Raw genomic sequence first — 18,210 nt, forward strand, 5'->3', positions numbered from 1 at the left:
CCGCGATGACCCTGATGTTCAGTGAAGCTTGAGAATGGCAAGCCTGTGGGATTGCTGCTGCCTGGAAAGCCTGCGTGATGCTTTCTAAGGGTTTGTGCAACAGGAGGGTGGATGATTCTCCGTGTTAGGCTGCTTATTACTGCCATTACTGCCTGAAGGGTTTGGAACCCAGCGTCTGAAGAGTCAGTTAGAGGATGCGTTTGCTCAGGAAGCCCAAGAGGAAGGTCCCGGGGGTGGAAGTGCGTCAGGTGACTTGAGCATAGTGATGTTGGTGACCAGGTGTGCGCAACATGCACTGTGGGCAGCATGGGGAAGGCAGTGTTCTGACGAATCAATCTTCATTCCTTCCTGGATGTCCTCACCTTCACCACATGCCCCCTCAGATACAAGGCTGACAGGGTGCTAGGGTGAAACCAGGAGGGTGTGCTGTGTGCCAAAAAGTTCAGGTTCCATGGGTGTCATGAAAGACTGGGAGAGTCACTGTCTAGGATCTATTGCTGTCTTTGTTGGAATGAAGGGCTTTCCATGCTCCAAGTTCTTTATCATCAGCGCAGCCTCAGATCCTGAGGCCCGAGGGAGCTTGTTGGGCAGATTATGACACCAGACAGTCTGATATTTTATCATCTGTGTGAATATGGGTAAATGGCTTCCTCTGTGGATTTTAGATTCTTCACCAACGGACTGAGTTGATAATACTTGTCAGAATAAAGTAGCTAATATGCAAGGCCCTGAGCACAGTCTCTGGCTTGCAGCAAGTGTTGCCTACAAGGTAGAGATCATTGGGTACCTGTCTCTCTCCTTAAGCCTCTTATGATAGCTCTCAATGCCACAGGATAGAAGCAGCTAAGAACCTTCTCTTCTTGCTCTTATTCTTACCTGGATTATATCCTGGAAGCATGGTTCCTGAGTCCTTTTTGTTTGCTTTGCAGGCTGCATCTCTAAAGTGGGCCTTTTAGTCCTGGAGTTCGTGGCTCTTCTCACAGCCACCATGAATACCTCTCATTTCCTGGCCTCCCTCTTTCCAGGATTCCTACGGGGCACGAATGGGACCAATCCAATGGATTTCCTCTACAACTTCTCTGACGGCTGCCATGATTCTGCAAACCTGCTGGCCTTCATCATCACCACCTATAGCATCGAGACCATCTTGGGGGTCCTGGGAAACCTCTGCTTGATATATGTGACCACAAGGCAAAAGGAAAAGTCTAGTGTGACCAACTTACTCATTGCCAACCTGGCCTTCTCTGACTTCCTCATGTGCCTCATCTGCCAGCCACTCACAGTCACTTACACCATCATGGACTACTGGATCTTTGGTGAAATCCTTTGCAAGATGTTAACCTTTATCCAGTGTATGTCGGTGACAGTCTCCATCCTCTCATTGGTCCTTGTGGCCCTGGAGAGGCACCAGCTCATCATCAATCCAACAGGCTGGAAGCCAAGTATTTTCCAAGCCTACCTGGGGATTGTGGTCATCTGGATCATTTCTTGCTTCCTCTCCTTACCCTTCCTGGCCAATAGCATCCTAAATGACCTCTTTCATTACAACCACTCAAAGGCTGTAGAGTTTCTAGAGGACAAAGAAGTCTGCTTTGTATCCTGGTCCTCAGACCAGCACCGTCTCATCTACACCACCTTTCTGCTGCTCTTTCAGTACTGTATCCCTCTGATCTTCATCCTGGTCTGCTACGTGCGCATCTACCAGCGCCTGTGGAGGCAGCGGCACATGTTCCATAAAGATGCTTGCAGCTCACGAATGGGACAGATGAAGCGGATCAATGGCATGCTCATGGCCATGGTGGCTGTCTTCGCAGTTCTCTGGCTGCCCCTGCATGTGTTCAACACATTGGAGGACTGGTACCAGGAGGCCATCCCTGCTTGCCATGGCAACCTCATCTTCTTGATATGTCACCTGTTTGCCATGGCTTCCACCTGTGTCAACCCTTTCATCTACGGCTTTCTCAACACCAACTTCAAGAAGGATATCAGGGCTCTGGTGCTGACCTGCCATTGCAGGCCACCCCGAAGGGAGTCTGAGCATCTGCCCCTGTCCACGGTGCACACGGACCTCTCCAAAGGCTCTCTGAGGCTAGGTAGCAAGTCCAATTTCATATAGTTGTATCTAGGCTTTTCCCCACCATTTTCCAGTGACAGACACTTTCACTTAGCTAAGTAGACACTTTGCAAGTTGTGGGTAGCATCCTGTCATTTCTGGCTTTTGAGGCCCAGACAGGCTGGCAAGAGACTTGAAGCTTGGCAATCAGGTGGTTTAGCCATTTGCTTCTGGGAAATTTTAGAGTCCAGATTCTGCAAGTCACACAGTGAACTTTGCCGCTTAAGCTGCAGGGTGTTGGAGCCAGAGGTGGCTCACTCTAATAGTCACCTAGCACAGATGCCTGACCTAAAAGCCTTCACCCACATCCTGACCAGTCAGCTAACTTGCCCTGGGTGATGGGCTGTGCTCTTTCACGGGATGCTGGGAGCTCTGGTAGTCTTCAGCAGTAGCAGTTTCGTAGAAGCAGGTCCAGAGTTGGGAATCTGTTTAATAAAACTCGCTGAAAGGAACAGGAACAATAGGAATGGGCAACGATGAATATAGCTGTCTCATCTACGAGGGCCAAAGTTCAGTGTCCTTCCTGGCTGCGGAACTGGGTCCAAGGCATCCTCAGTGTGTGGACTAGACAGCTTGTTCTTGGAAAAAAGGAAATGCCAAGATTTCTTTTGGCCCACGTAAGACAGGATTTTGCAGCCCAGTTCTGTCTGTGTAGAGCAATCTTCCAATACAGTGAATACACCAGTCCCGTGGGAAATTTAAGCCCACACTGAGCAGGTCTTATGGACATTCCGGTCCTGGTCCCTTACCAAGCATGTGTGCAGCTGACGTCCAGGACAGGTGCTCTTGGTGCCACTGCTTCTTTCTGTCTTGTCACAGCTTTTGCCCTCATCTCCAGCTGAGCTCCTTTGTTCCTGGATTTTGAGACAATTCCTTTTCTTTTCTTTTTCTTTTTCTTTTTTCCAAACTGGGTTTTACTGCATAACCAGGCTTGTCTAGAGCTTCCGTCAGGCCTGCTTTCTCAGCACTGATAAAGGCATAAGCCATCACACACGATGAAAAACGAGCTTTTGAAGCACTCCTGTTATCTGGTACAGTCTATTGCTGACTATTTCAGGTGACCAACTTTGAGCAAAGCTCAGGCTCTCAGGCCCACCCTGGCAAGATGCCATTATCCAAACTGCACAACAACCTGGGGTCTCAGACTTCTCCAGATAGGGTTCTGGTTTCTGGGATGTACACTTTTCATGAGTTAGGCTCAATGAGGCTAGGATGCCAGTGGTCCAGATTAGATATTTAGCGAGGTGTGATGTAGAAGCACCACTGAAAGTGTTCTGTTTTCCTCCCCGCTTAGTCAGGATGACATTCGCCTGCCCTGACAGCTGTCTCCTGACTCTGTAATCCTGGTGTGCTGGTATCTGAGGGCCCTTGAGATTTCTTGGTTGCCAGCTTCCTTGATGTTTGCTCTCCGAAGTGTGGTCTGAGGACCAGCAGACCTCACCTCTGGAGGCTGTTGGATAGAAGAGCCTTTGTTGCCACGGCAGATGTGCTCAATCTGAATCTGCATTGGGTCAAAATGCATAGGCTACTTGTAGGTGCACTGCAGTCGGGAAGCTCTGGGAAACAGATCCATCTGGGCTTGGGGTTATTGGGTGAGAACCTGCAGACATGCACTCTGGGGTCTGGAGTGGATCCATGTTCTGAACATACCTTTAAGCTTTGAGTTGCTGCTGAGGTCTCTTCTGCTTTGGCTGCATGTAGACATATTCAACAAATACTTGCCAAATACATAGATTGTCAAGTTCCAACCAGAGGGAGCCTGCCCTTTGCATTCTTCTCAGTTTCACTTAAAACTGCACCGTTAGCAAATTTCCCATCAGTTTTGATAGCCGCTTACCAGAAACTGCTCCAGTAAAGCCGGGACCTCAGGATTTCTACGTAACTCCTCGCAAGGTGGGTAGAGGGGGTGCTCCTATGAGAAGTTAGTAGCTGCATGGAGGGGTGTGAGGATTGGAGCTGAAAACCTATTCCCACAAAGAAGGCCTGGGATTTCAGAGCCTATGTGAAGCCTTGTCAGACCCTGGCAATAAGAGCTCAACTCGGTTTCACTCTAGCCTTTTCCTCTTAAATGAGCAATCTTGACTTGCTTTTTCCTTTATAAAAATAATAATATTCAAAGGTAAACATATTCACAAATAAAGTGAGGAAAAAGATTGCCACTTGAGGGGCTCTTTTCGTTAGTGTATGCATATGTGTGTTTTGAAAATATGATTGAAATTAAAACGTGTATGTATTTCTATTTACATGTACATACTATTTAAGGATCATGTACATACTATTTAAGGATCGTTTCATCTGAGGCAGGGCATTGCTATATGACTTAGGCCGCTATAGAACTAACTGAATAATCCAATGCATGATTCTCCTGCCTCTGTGTTTTGAGTGCTGAGATTATAGGCTGATACCACCACAGGTGTCTTAATTTGATTTTGTTGTTTCACTTCAGGAATTTTCATTTCATTTCATTTCATTTCATTTCCTTCCTTCCTTCCTTCCTTCCTTCCTTCCTTCCTTCCTTCCTTCCTTCCTTCCTTTCACTAATGTGTTCATCAACTATGCTAGATACTGTATTAGCTGTAAGGGGTACAATGGTTAATTAGCACAATAAGGCCTGTTATCACTATCTTTAATTATTCTGAAGCTATGTTCAGGTTGTAGCCATAAAACACATAGAAGATGGAGGTGATAAAGAGATTTATTTATTTTAAAGAAAGATTTATTTTTAGCTGGAGTCAAGTGTAAGTACGTGTATCTATGTGTTGGTTTGTGAACATGAATGCAGGTGCCCGTGGAGGCCAGAGGTGTGGGGGCCCCTGGAGCTGAGGTTATAGACAGTTGTCCAGCACCTGATGATGTGGTACTGGGAACACAATGAGGGTCCTCTGTATGATCAGTACCTGCTCTTAATGCTGGCCATTTCTCCTGCCCTGGGCTGCTGTTGAAGATTTACCATGAGCACCAAGTCTTTATTGAGAATTACCTGGACTACATGATATCTCTTTTCTTTCTTCTGTGATCTACCCAGCCCATGAACACTCCTTTCTAAGTTCATCTGTTATCTCTCTGTGAAGCTGCAGGGGTTCCATGTGGCCATGCCAGACAGTGGTTGTTATATGAATGAGAAATGACTCACTTAGCTCATTTATTTGAATACTTAGTTCCCAGTTAGTGGAAATGTTTGGGGAGGTTATGAAACCTTTAGGAGGGAGACCCTTGCTGGAGGAAGTATGTCACTGGGGTGGGCTTTGAGGGTTTATAGCCTTGCCATACTTCCTGTTCTCCCTTCTGACTTCCAGTGTGTGAACAAAATATGATCCCTCGGCTTCTTGTTCTAGCCTCCATCTTTCCCCTGCACTGTGGACTCCATCCCTCTGAAATCATAAATCAAAATAAACCCTTTTCTTTCCTATCTTGCTTTCTGTCAAGAGTATTTCATTACAGTAACAGAAAAGTATCTAATGCAACTGTATAATTCATCATCTAAACTAGGGTCCTTGAGTCCTGCTAATAACCATTCTGGGACAACAGGAAAAATTACCCCAGGAAACAGGTATGTGAGATGGTCCTATTAATAAGCCCAACCCTTTAACACAGCCTGACCTCAGCAGTTCTCTCCAGCCCACTGTTCATGTCCTTTTGTCATATGGTCTCATCTCAAAGGACATACAATTCCTCAGCACGCCTGGGCTTTATTTTCTGTGAATTTACTCCCCGTCCTTTTCCTCCTGCCTTCCCGAAACCCTCCGCCCCACCAATGACTAATACTTCACTCACCGCCTGGGTAAGTCTAAAAGTGGGATCACTTTTCCTTCAAAACACAAGCCCACTGTCACTATTCATTATTGCACACATCCCACAAATACTGATTTTTATTTACTTATTTTTTAATGCTGATTATTATTATGCGCTCATTATTTAGTAAACACATGGCAAATAAGACTGAAAACAAATTATCATCAAAACTGAGGAAATACTGCCTTTTATGGACCTCATGACTTATGTATGGCCCCAGGGATGGGCACTGTGATTCAGGGCACAGTCTCCTGTGCTGTGGCTCTCAGGTTCAAATAGACATACCCATTATCTCACAATGCTGTGAACTCACTGAGAGCAAATCCCAGGAAGCCATTCTTACATCCCTGAAACTCTCATATGCCCTTTATAGAGCCTGGACTCAACAAATGTTGGCCAAGAACAGAATGCAAGAAGGCTATTTACTTAGCGTAAAAAGGACTTTTTTTTTTTTAAACAACCAATTCAGTGTTCTCCAGATTAATTGATTAATTAATTAATCCTGTGCCGGATTAATCAAAGAAGAACCTGGATCTCCATAGACCCTAACGAACTTCCCACCCATTCCTCAAATTTTGTAACTTAGAAGGGGCATTGCTGAGTAATCATGGCTTATTTTCTCCTTGTTTAAATGTCGCCACTTCCTTGAAATCTATTCCCCTTGGCTGGGAAGAGAGCTTATCAAAGTGTTGAAGAGGCCAGCCGAAGGCCCTCTTAAATGCATATCCCTTCATAAGTGTGTGAATAGGGCAGTCAGTCATTATTCTGACTTCCAAAGAAATCAGATTGGAAATAGGCCATACATTCAGAACAAAGAATACTAGCCTGTTGGTAGAAACTTTGAGATAGCCCCTGTGGGGTGTCATTTGCACCCTTTTGTACAGGGTGGATGGACACAAATTTCCCTAGAGAAAAGGCCTCTTTGGAGAACCCTTTGGTTGGGGTTCAGGGGTTCCTCAGTTGGTAAAGTACTTGCCATGCAACTCTGAAAAACTGAGTTTGAATTCTAGAGCTCACACACAAAGCCAGGCATACTGGTGTGTACTCCTAATCCAAGAGCTGGGAGGCAGAGACAAGCAGACCCTTGGTGTTGCTGGCCTGCCAGTCTAAGCCAGTAAACAAGCCCTCGGACCTAGTGAGGGACCTTGTCTCAACAAACAAGAAAGATGGCTCTTGTGCAGCAGTTCTCAGCCCTTCTAAAGATGCGGCCCCTTAGTACAGTTCTTCACATTGTGGTGACCCCTAACCACAAAAGGATTTTTGTTGCTGCTTCACAACTGTTACTTTGCGACTGTTAAGAATTGTAATGTAAATATCTGATATTTTCAATGGTCTTGGGTGAACCACGGGTTAAGAACTGCTTGAGAAACACTACCCAAGGTTGACTTTTGTCTTCCATGTGCATCTGTGTGTGTGTGTGTGTGTGTGTGCGCGCGCGCGTGTAGTCTTAAAATATATTAAAGATGGAGGTGGGTTTAGACTTATGCAGCACCTGCATAACATGATGTGGGTGTTGGGAACCTAACTTGGGTCCTCTGCAAGAACAGCACCCGCTCTTAACCCCAGCCTTTACCCCAGCCCTGGGAAGAGAGATGTGTAAATGGCGGCAGGAATAACCTGGATGTGGAGGTAGACGCAAATTTTTCATTACCTTGTCTTACACATTCAGCTCCTGTGACAGACTGCTCCCTCTATCCCCTTGATTTTGGCTCTCTAGAAACTGAACTCATGGCCCCTCTCCCAGAGAAGGAAACATCAAGTCACATTATCTTCATAAATGGAGACAACCATCTAAGACAGCCCAGTGGACCTCCTACTAAACTCAGGAGTAATAAACTGAGGCTCAGTCTCATCTCCCTGTAGGTCTTCAGGTTAGCCTGAGTATGGCCTCCACTTGACAATTCCTAACTCTTACCTTTGGGTGTGAACTAGCAGAAAGAGCCCGGGTTTAGGCACTGGACAGACCTGAAATTCAAGGTCAAGCTCATGATCCTCCTTCAGTCTCAGCTCCCTGTTTGTGAAATGAAGGCAATGAGGCAGAATGAATGGGCTAACACAGGAGGCCCTCTTGGGTTGGTTTTGGGAGAATGCTCAGTTAGGTTCCCCTGTTTTGAGAAAGGGTTGACAGTGAAACTTTGAGAGGGTTGGAGTCCTGAGTCACACGGGACTTTGGAGTGAGTGAGACACAACCCAGCAAAGTTTGTCCGAGTCTCCAGAAGGGCAAGTTGGATGTTTTAGAGTTTTTTGTTAATGATGAGTTTGAGGCCAGCCTGGTCTGCAGAGTGAATTGTTCTAGGACAGCCAGAAAGTAAAAAGCCAAAACAAAACAAAACAGAAACAAAACAAAACAAAAAAACAAAACAAAAAACCAAACCCAGAAACCAAAATATACCCAGCTTCTTTACTAGAAAGACTTTATTATACTCACAAGCTTAAATTAAATTATTAAGTTTATTATAAATCATTGTATTAATTTGTTAGCTGAGTGCAGAGAACAGAGAGGAAATTCTAGGTGTATGAGAAACTGTAGCAGGAAGCTCCAGTCACAGGACTGGAGAACAAAGGAGCCAGTTGGATGAATTAGAATTGGGAAGCTGGGGACTGGGGAGAAAGCCCAGTGGGTAACTTGGACCCACGTTCTAATGCCCACCTCTCACAAACAAGCCAGGCGCAGCCATTCATGTCTGTAAGACAAGGAAGACTCTAGGAGCACAGCTGAGAGAGCTGTCTCAAAAGATAGGGAGGATGATAGAGGAGGATCTCTGATGCTCTACCCTGGCCTCTGCAGGGGAATGCATAGGTGAGTGCATCTGCACACGCATGCACGTATTATACACACACACACACACACACATACACACACACACACACACGCACACACACACACAAACACACAAATATAAATAAAATCGAGAAGGAGGGGCCCTACTGTGCTGCTGTCTCATAGGAACATGCCCTGAGGCTGGCTCTAAAGGTGTTCATACACAGACTGCACCCAGCCACTGCTGGGAGAAGGAGCAAGTACTCCCAGGAGGGGAGCAGATAGAGGGAAGTTGTCCTCTTGGCAGGGCTCCAAAGAAGGCATCGCCAGCTGAATCTGGAAGATGGTCAGACCTGGTAGGACACTAGCATGTCACCAAGTATGCCAGGTTAGGGATGCTGCTGAGCCAAGAGCAGGGAGGATGGCCACAATTCTGGATCCCTAACCATCTAACTGGACCCCAAGTCTTTGTTCCATCGGGTTCAGGGCTTGCTTCCTTGAACTTCTCAGCCCAAGGTCTTGTCCCTCTCACCAGCCCAGCAGTCCATGCCATTGCTCTGGAATGGAGTGGTATACTCGTTTTTGAACTTATCTTTGACTCAAGGCAGTGTGGGCTGCAGAAAAAATTTTCCCGGTTTCCATAGGGAGTGTGGTGTTTGGGTCCTGTGTACAGCCTCAGGCTCCAGCTTGCTGAGCAGGGGGCAGTTTTTTCACTGACAGTCAGAGTCTTGAGCAGTGCAAGGCTTCAGAAGATGACAGGATTGCACAGGGAATCCCGTGAAGGCTGTGCTCCCCCTGTCCCAAGTCCTCCCCTTACTGTCCTGATACTATCCTCAAATGCATTATCCAGGCTTCTTTCCAACCCAGAAGTTAAGGGGGCCTCTGTGTCTAGCCCCAAGCCTTATTCTTGTCCAGAATTGACCTGGGCATCCAAAGAGCCTGGGTGGACCCTGGTGCTTATCTTCCAATTGTTCAGTGAGTTCCATGTCATCTTCCTACAAGAAGGATTGGAAGTCAGTAACTCTCTGAATCTCACTTCCATGTCAATCGAATGGATATATGGGCCAGAAACATCCAGTAAATCTGTGCTTCTGAAATGCCATGATTTTTTATTTTATTTTCTTTTATCTCTGTCAGAACTTGAGTGATTTTGACTCTCTCCAGTGTCGGGACTGAGTGGAGTACCTAACATATGGAGGACATTATGTGGTTTTTGTTACGTGCCCTGCTGTTATTTCATGAGCACTTGCTTCATATCCACCCCCACCCCTCCGCATACCCAGGCCAGAGTATGATTTTGTGGTTCAGTTAGTTAATCTATTCTTTGAAGTTAAGATTAGTTGTATCAGAGCTGTATACATTGCTGTTCAGAGCCAGTCAACAGCCTCTTTGTTCTCAGTTATTGCTAAGAACTGTTCTGCACATGGTAATCGATAAGGAGCCACAAATGTCCAACTTGTTGAGAAACAAACAAAGGACTTGTGCGCTGCCAGCCTGGGGTCCAGCCTGGGGTTCAGCCTGGGGTCCAGTCTGGGGTTCAGCCTAGGGTCCAGCCTGGGGTTCTCTGATGCTGCACCTGTGCCAAGAGGTCAGGACAGACACTTCCTTGTCAGCATCTTTACAGCCTCCACCTCGCTCTGGCTTCACTTGGCAGGCCTGGCTCAGGGCTGGGAAAAGTCCAAGCCTGGTAGACATGACACATGAAAAGGACATGAGTTCTCTTCTGGGAGGGTTTATCCCCCAACCGTGGCATCAGATGGCTTGTGCAGTCTCCCAGCATTCCAACCCCAAGGTCATCTTCATTCCCTCCTGCTCCGCAGGCTTTGTCCTTGCAACCTACAAACTCAATGGAGTCCCACATTAGAGATAAGCTTCTCAAGACTTTGCCAATTCTTCCAAGGTATTTGGCAATCCTGGACACCACGTTCACTTTCCCTTTGTTTTTCAACTGACTGACATTCTGATTTCTATAGCTGCTTAAGTTTAATTATCCTTCAGAAAACCATAAATGTCTTGGCCTTAGCCATGGAGTTTGGATCCTCACTCTGCTTGAGTTTTGTTTGTTGTTTTGTTTTTTAATATATTTTTTATTTATTAAAATTTATTCACTTTGTATCCCAGCTGTAGCCCAATTCCTCATCCCCTCCCAATCCTGCCCTCTGTCCCTCCTTCATCTCCTCCCATGCCCCTTCCCCAGTCCACTGATAGGGGAGGACCTCCTCCCCTTCCATCTGACCCTAGCCTATCAGGTCTTTTTTTTTTTTTTTTTTTTTTTTTTTTTTTTTTTTTTTTTTTTTTTCTTTTTAGTTACATTTTGTTAACTCCGTGTCCCAGCTGTATCCCGCTCCGTCATTCCCTCCCCAACCCCACACTCCCTCCCTGGTCTCCTCCCTGCCCCTTTCCAAGTCCCCTGATAGGGGAGGACCTCCTCCCCTTTCATCTGTCCCTGTTTTATCAGGTATCTTCAGGGCTGGCTGCAAAGTCCTCCTCTGTGGCCTAACTGCTCCTCCCCTGGGGGGAGGTGTCAAACAGCCTGCCCTTGAGATCCTGTTAGAAATAGTCCGTGTCCCCCTTACTTTGGAAAACTACTTGGTTACTGAGCTACCACAGGCCACATCCGAGCAGAAGTTCTAGGTTATATCCATAGATGGTCCTTGGTTGAGTTTCAGTCTCAGAAAAGACCCTGTGCCCAGATATATTTGGTCCTTGTAGAGCTCCTATCCTTTCCATATCATACTAACTTCCCTTCTTTCATATGATTCCCTGCACTCTGCCGAGGGTTTGGTTATGAGTCTTAGTGTCTGCTTTGAAACACTGCTAGGTAGAGTCTTTCAGATGCCTTTTGTGGTAGACTCCTGTCATAAGTTCAAGGCACATCCCATTTGTCTTTCTAAATGAGGATTAATCACCTTCGCCTGTGTCCACTTTCTTGATTATCTTCTTTAGGTGTGTAGATTTCATTATGTTTATCATGTCTTGTAGGTCTATATAAGCGAGTATATACCAAGTTTGTCTTTCTCCTTCTGGGATACTTCACTCAGAATGATCTTTTCTAGATCCCACCACTTGCCTGCAAATTTCATGATTTCCTCCTTTTTGATTGCTGAGTAGTATTCCATTGTGTAAAAATACCACAATTTCTGTATCCATTCCTCCGTTGATGGACATCTGGGTTGTTTCCAAGTTCTGGCTATTACAAATAAAGCTGCTACGAACATGGTTGAACAAATGTCCTTGTTGTGTACTTGAGCAAATTTTGGGTATATACCTAGGAGTGGTATAGCTGGGTCTTGAGGTAGCACTACTCCTAGTTGTCTGAGAAAGCGCCAGATTGACTTCCAGAGTGGTTGAACCAGTTTACATTCCCACCAGCAATGGAGGAGGGTTCCCTTTTCTCCACAACCTCTCCAGCATGTGCTATCACTTGAGTTTTTCATCTTGGCCATTCTGATGGGTGTAAGGTGAAATCTCAGGGTCGTTTTGATTTGCATTTCCCTAATGGCTAATGAGGTTGAGCATTTCTTTAAGTGTTTCTCTGCCATTCGATGTTCCTCTTTCGAGAATTCTCTGTTTAGCTCTGTTCCCCATTTTTTAATTGGATTACTTGGTTTGTTGCTTTTCTGCTTCTTTAGTTCTTTATATATACTTGATATTAGCCCTCTGTCAGATAAAGGGTTGGTGAAGATTCTTTCCCAATCTGTAGGCTGTCTATTTGTTTTGATGACAGTGTCTTTTGCTTTACAGAAGCTTTTCAGTTTCATGAGGTCCCATTTATTGATTGTTGCTCTTAGAGCCTGTGCTGTTGGTGTTCTGTTCAGGAAGTTGTCTCCTGTGCCAATGAGTTCTAGGCTGTTTCCCACTTTTTTTTCCAGCTGATTTAGAGTATCTGGTTTTATGTTGAGGTCCTTGATCCACTTGGACTTTAGTTTTGTGCAGGGTGATAAGTATGGGTCTATTTTCATTTTTCTGCATGTAGACATCCAGTTGGTCCAGCACCATTTGTTGAAGATGCTGTCTTTTTTCCATTGAATGGATTTGGCTTCTTTGTCAAATATTGAGTATTCATAGGTGTGTGGGTTTATTTCTGGGTCTTCTATGCGATTCCATTGATCCTCCTTTCTGTTTCTATGCCAATACCATGCAGTTTTTATTACTGTTGCCCTGTAGTACAGCTTGAGATCGGGAATGATCTGTTGTTGTACAGGATCGTTTTGGAGATTCTGGGTGTTTTGTTTCTCCATATGAAGCTGAGAATCTTTTTTTCAAGGTCTGTAAAGAATTGAGTTGGTATTTTGATGGGAATTGCATTGAATCTGTAAATTGCTTTTGGCAGGATGGCCATTTTCACAATGTTAATCCTACCAATCCATGAGCACGGGAGATCTTTCCATCTTCTGAGATCTTCTTCAATTTCTTTCTTCAAAGACTTGAAGTTTTTCTCAAACAGGTCTTTCACTTGCTTGGTTAGAGTCACACCAAGGTACTTTATGTTATTAGTGGCTATTGTGAAGGGTGTTGTTTCCCTAATTTCTTTCTCGGCCTTTTTGTCTTTGGTATACAAGAGGGCTTCTGATTTTTTTGAGTTGATTTTGTATCCTGCCACTTTGCTGAAGGTGTTTATCAGCTGAAGAAGTTCTCTGGTTGAATCTTTGGGTTCGCTCATGTATACTATCATATCATCTGCAAATAGTGACACTTTGACCTCTTCCTTTCCGATTTGTATCCCCTTGATCTCCTTTAGTTGTCTTATTGCTCTGGCTAGGACTTCAAGTACAATGTTAAAGAGATATGGAGAGAGTGGGCAGCCTTGTCTTGTCCCTGATTTCAGTGGGATTGCTTTAAGTTTCTCTCCATTGAGTTTGATGTTGGCTATAGGCTTGCTGTATATTGCCTTTACTATCTTTAGGTATGTGCCTTGTATCCCTGATCTCTCCAAGACTTTAAACATAAATGGGTGTTGGACTTTGTCAAATGCTTTTTCAGCATCTAAGGAGATGATCATGTGGTTTTTCTCCTTCATTTTGTTTATGTGGTGGATTACATTGATGGATTTCCGTATGTTGAACCACCCTTGCATTCCTGGGATGAAGCCTACTTGGTCATGGTGGATGATATCTTTGATGTGTTCTTGGATTCGGTTTGCAAGTATTTTATTGAGTATTTTTGCATCAATGTTCATAAGAGAGATAGGTCTGAAGTTCTCTTTTTTGGTTGGATCTTTGTGTGGTTTAGGTATCAAAGTGACTGTGGCTTCATAGAATGAGTTTGGTAGTGTTCCTTCTGTTTCTATTTTATGGAATAGTTTGAGGAGAATTGGTGTTAGTACTTCTTTGAAGGTCTTGTAGAATTCTGCGCTGAAGCCATCTGGTCCAGGGCTTTTTTTGGAGGGGAGACTGTTAATGACTGCTTCAATTTCCTTGGGAGATATAGGACTATTCAGTCTTTCTACCTGATCTTGACTTAATTTTGGTAGATGGAATCTGTCAAGAAAGTTATCCATTTCATTTAGATTTTCAAATTTTGTGCCATATAGGCTTTTGTAGTATGACCTAATAATCGTTTGGATTTCCTCAGTGTCTGTAGTTATGTCCCCATTTTCCTGTCTGATTTTGCTGATTTGTATGGTTTCTCTCTGCTTTTTAGTTAGTTTGGCTAACGGTTTGTCTATCTTGTTGATTTTCTCAAAGAACCAGCTTTTTGTTTCATTGATTCTTTGGATAATTTTATTTGTTTCTAATTGATTGATTTCTGCCCTTAGTTTGATTATTTCCAGCCGTCTGCTCCTCTTGGGTGTATCTGCTTCTTTTTTTTCTAGGTTTTTCAGTTGGGCCATTAAGTTGTTTGTATGTGATGTTACGGATTTCTTCTTGTAGGCACTTAGTGCTATAAATTTTCCTCTGAGCACTGCTTTCAATGTGTCCCATAAATTTGGGTATGTTGTGCCTTCATTTTCATTGAATTCTAGAAAGTCTTTAATTTCTTTCTTTATTTCTTCCTTGACCCAGCTGTCATTGAGTAGTAAGTTGTTCAGTTTCCATGTGCGTGTCGGCTTTTTGTTGTTTCTGTTGTTGTTGATGTCCAGCTTTAGTCCATGGTGGTCAGATAGTATACAAGGGATTATTTCAATCCTTTTGTATCTGTTGAGGCTTGCTTTGTGACCAACTATATGGTCTATTTTGGAGAAGGTTCCGTGTGGTGCTGAAAAGAAGGTGTACTCTTTTGAGTTTGGGTGAAAAGATCTGTAGACATCTATTAGGTCCATTTGATTTAGGGATTCTGTGAGTGCTTTTATTTCCCTATTTGGTGTCTGTCTGGTTGATCTGTCCCTTGATGAGAGTGGGGTGTTGAAGTCTCCCACTATTAAGGTATTAGGATCAATGTATGATTTAAGCTTTAATATTGTTTCATTTACGAATGTAGGTGCTCTTGTATTTGGGGCATAGATATTCAAAATTGTGATGTCCTCTTGTTGGATTTTTCCTTTGATGAGAATATAGTGGCCCTCCTTATCTTTTTTGATTAACTTGGGTTGAAAGTCTATTTTATTAGATATTAGGATGGCTACTCCAGCTTGTTTTCTGGAACCATTTGCTTGAAAAACATTTTTCCAGCCCTTTACTCTGAGGTAGTGTTTATCTTTGTTGCATAGGTGTGTTTCTTGGATGCAACAGAATGTTGGGTCCTGTTTCCGTAACCATTCTGTTAGCCTGTGTCTTTTTATTGGTGAGTTGAGTCCATTAATATTGATAGATAATATTGACCAATGCATGTTAGTTCCTTTTGTAATGGAGTCGATGATCTTACCTTGTTTCATTGCTTGTTTTCTTTTCATTTTTGTTGGGATGTTATCTGTATGCCCTGTTTTCTTGGGTGAATTCGTTTTCGTTGGATTGGAGTTTTCCTTCTAGTATCTTCTGTAGGGTTGGTTTGCTGTATAGATATTGCGTAAATTTAGTTTTGTCATGGAATATTTTGTTTTCTCCATCTATGTTGATTGAAAGCTTTGCAGGGTATAGTAGTCTCGGTTGACATTTGTGATCTCTTAGAGTCTCCATGATGCTTGCCCAGGCCCTTCTGGCTTTCATAGTTTCTGATGAGAAGTCTGGTGTGATTCTGATAGGTCTACCTTCATATGTTACTTGGCCTTTTTCCCTTGCTGCTTTTAATATCTTTTCTTTGTTCTGTAGATTTAGTGTTTTGACTATGATGTGACGTGATGTGTTTCTTTTCTGGTCTAGTCTATTTGGTGTTCTGTAGGCCTCTTGTATATTTATGGACATCTCTTTCTTTAAGTTGGGAAAATTTTCTTCTATGATTTTTTTGAAAATATTTTCTGGACCTTGGAGCCTGGAGTCTTCTTTTTCATCAATTCCTATTATTCTTAGATTTTGTCTTTTCATAGCATCCTTGATTTCTTGGATATTTTGTGATTGGAATTTTTCTGATTTTACTTTTTCTTTGAGAGAAGTATCAATTTCTGCAAGTGTGTCTTCAGCTCCAGAGATTCTCTCTTCCATCTCTTGTATTCTGTTGGTGATGCTTACTTTTGTGGTTCCTGATCTTTTCTCCAAGTTCTCCAGCTCAAGAGTTTTCTCATTTTGTGTTTTCTTTATTGATTCTAATTCTGTTTTCATGCCTTGCACCATTTCTTTTATGTGTTTGAATTTGGATTCCTGTCTCTCTACGATGGACTCTATTTCTTTGTTCATTTCCTTTTTGTATGCCACTAATTTTTTCTCTATTTGTGCCTCTATTTGTTTGGCTATGTTTGCCTGTGTTTCTTTAAGGGTTTTGTCTATTTCTTCTTTCTTTACCTCCAATTGACTGGCCAACTCTTTGAAAGATTTGTTCATTTCCTCCTTATAAGCCTCAAATAATTGAGCAAGCATGGCTTTAAGGTCATTTTCCTGTGCTTCTGATGAATTGGAGTATCCATCGATTTTGGGGTTTGCTGGTGAAGTCATGATGTCCTGATTTATGTTGGAAGTGTTCTTTCGCCTACCCCTGGCCATTGGCTTGTCTGAGACCTTCCCTGTTTGTTTTTGGATTCTGCCGATCAGACTGGTACTGTCTCTCTCTCGAGTCTGGAGAATTCTTCAGGAAGTTGAGAGAGGTCCCGTGTCCTTAGCGTATGCTGAGGACTAGCTGTACCTGTGGGAGGAAAGTACGCAGGCGCAAACAGAGGCAAATGCAAGCGTGCGTGCGTGTGTGTGTATATGTGTGTGTGTGTGTAAGTGGGTGTGGGCGTGTGTCTCGAGGGACAGAGTGATGGCTAATGTTGAACCCTTGAGTGTGTGGGAGGGGCTCTGCAATGTATATGTCGCAGGCTCTAGTGATGATCGCAGCGCAATTTCTGGCATTAACTGCCTTAACTCCTCAATTAGACCCACAGAGCAGGAACTTCAATGTTCCAAGTGCCCCTCTGTTTCCCAAAGTGGGTATATGGGTGGGAGGGGGTTCGATGCCTGGCTTCTGTTTTAGCAGAACCCAGGATCAGTGGAGCTGCAGATTCTCAAGGGTGCACTCACTTACAGGCAGGTCACTTGGCAGAGATTGGCGTATCTGGGCTCTCTGTTCTCTGGTTTGGCCCTGCTTCTTTGATGTGCTCCGCCAGTTCCGTGCTGCTGTCACTGCCAGGTTATGAGGTCTTGCTGCAGCTGGAGATTTCAGGGTGGTCACGTCAGTGGGAATCGGGGTACTCAGCCTTTCTGTTCTCTGGTTTGGCCCTGGTTAGTCTTAAACTGGAGGGCTGATGTGCCCCGCCAGCTCAGTGCTGCTCCGCCGCCAGGTTAGAAAGTCCCGCTGTAACTGGAGACTGGGTTGCTAGTCCAGATGCTTTCTGGGAAGTCCTGGGGTCTCTTCACTGTGCTCTCCAAGCTTCGGAGGCCCAGCGCCTGGTGTGTCTAGCTTGTATGGCGTTTTTGTCTGGTTTTGGTGATTATATAGCGAATTCTCTGTCACTGTGGGATTGGGCGGGCCGTACCAACAGTGATGGCGCTCCTGCGGAGCTAGTATGGCGTCTAGCAGACTCGGGCCCTGGGAGGATGGTGCAGCCGCCGCGAGTGAATCTGGGGCTCCGAGACACAGTACTGCTGGCCTTTGCCGAAAAAGGGCTTGGGGCTCCGCCTCAGTGGCTGCAGGCCCCAGGCAGTTAGGTCTGCGCTGAGAAAGGCGAGTCGGCTGTGCCTGTGCCGAGGAGGAGGGAGGTCTGGGGGAGGGGAGTGCCGAGAGATCAAAGGATCGTTTCTCACCTTCCTCAATCAAGTCCGTGGGTGACCCGAGACCAAGGTTTTCACCTCCTGCGATGTTCCCTGTTGTTTAGAAAGTCTCTCCGTTGTTTCCCTGGCTTCAGAAGTTCTTCCACACATCAGCTCAGAACTTTATCTCCTCCACAGCTCGGAAACTGTGTGTGCTAGTCGCCATCTTGGCTCCGCCCCCGACCGCCTATCAGGTCTTATCAGGGCTGTCTTTCATAGTCTTCCTCTGTGGCCTGGTCAGGCTGCTCCCCCATCAGGGGAAGGTGATCAAAGAGCCAGCCACTGAG

At 44.6% G+C, this 18,210-nt stretch overlaps 1 protein-coding gene across 1 annotated transcript; it reads left to right on the forward strand.

Moving 5' to 3' along the window:
* Positions 1-988: 988 nt before the first annotated feature.
* On the forward strand, positions 989-2,116 carry LOC129677348 (neuropeptide Y receptor type 4). The gene has a single exon (XM_055608007.1). It carries the CDS (start codon positions 989-991, stop codon positions 2,114-2,116), a length of 1,128 nt encoding a protein of 375 aa, XP_055463982.1.
* The last annotated feature ends 16,094 nt before the right edge of the window (positions 2,117-18,210 follow it).

This window comes from Psammomys obesus, unplaced genomic scaffold, assembly GCF_907164565.1.
Source record: "Psammomys obesus unplaced genomic scaffold, mPsaObe1.curated_primary_1811, whole genome shotgun sequence".
NCBI lineage: Eukaryota > Metazoa > Chordata > Mammalia > Rodentia > Muridae > Psammomys > Psammomys obesus.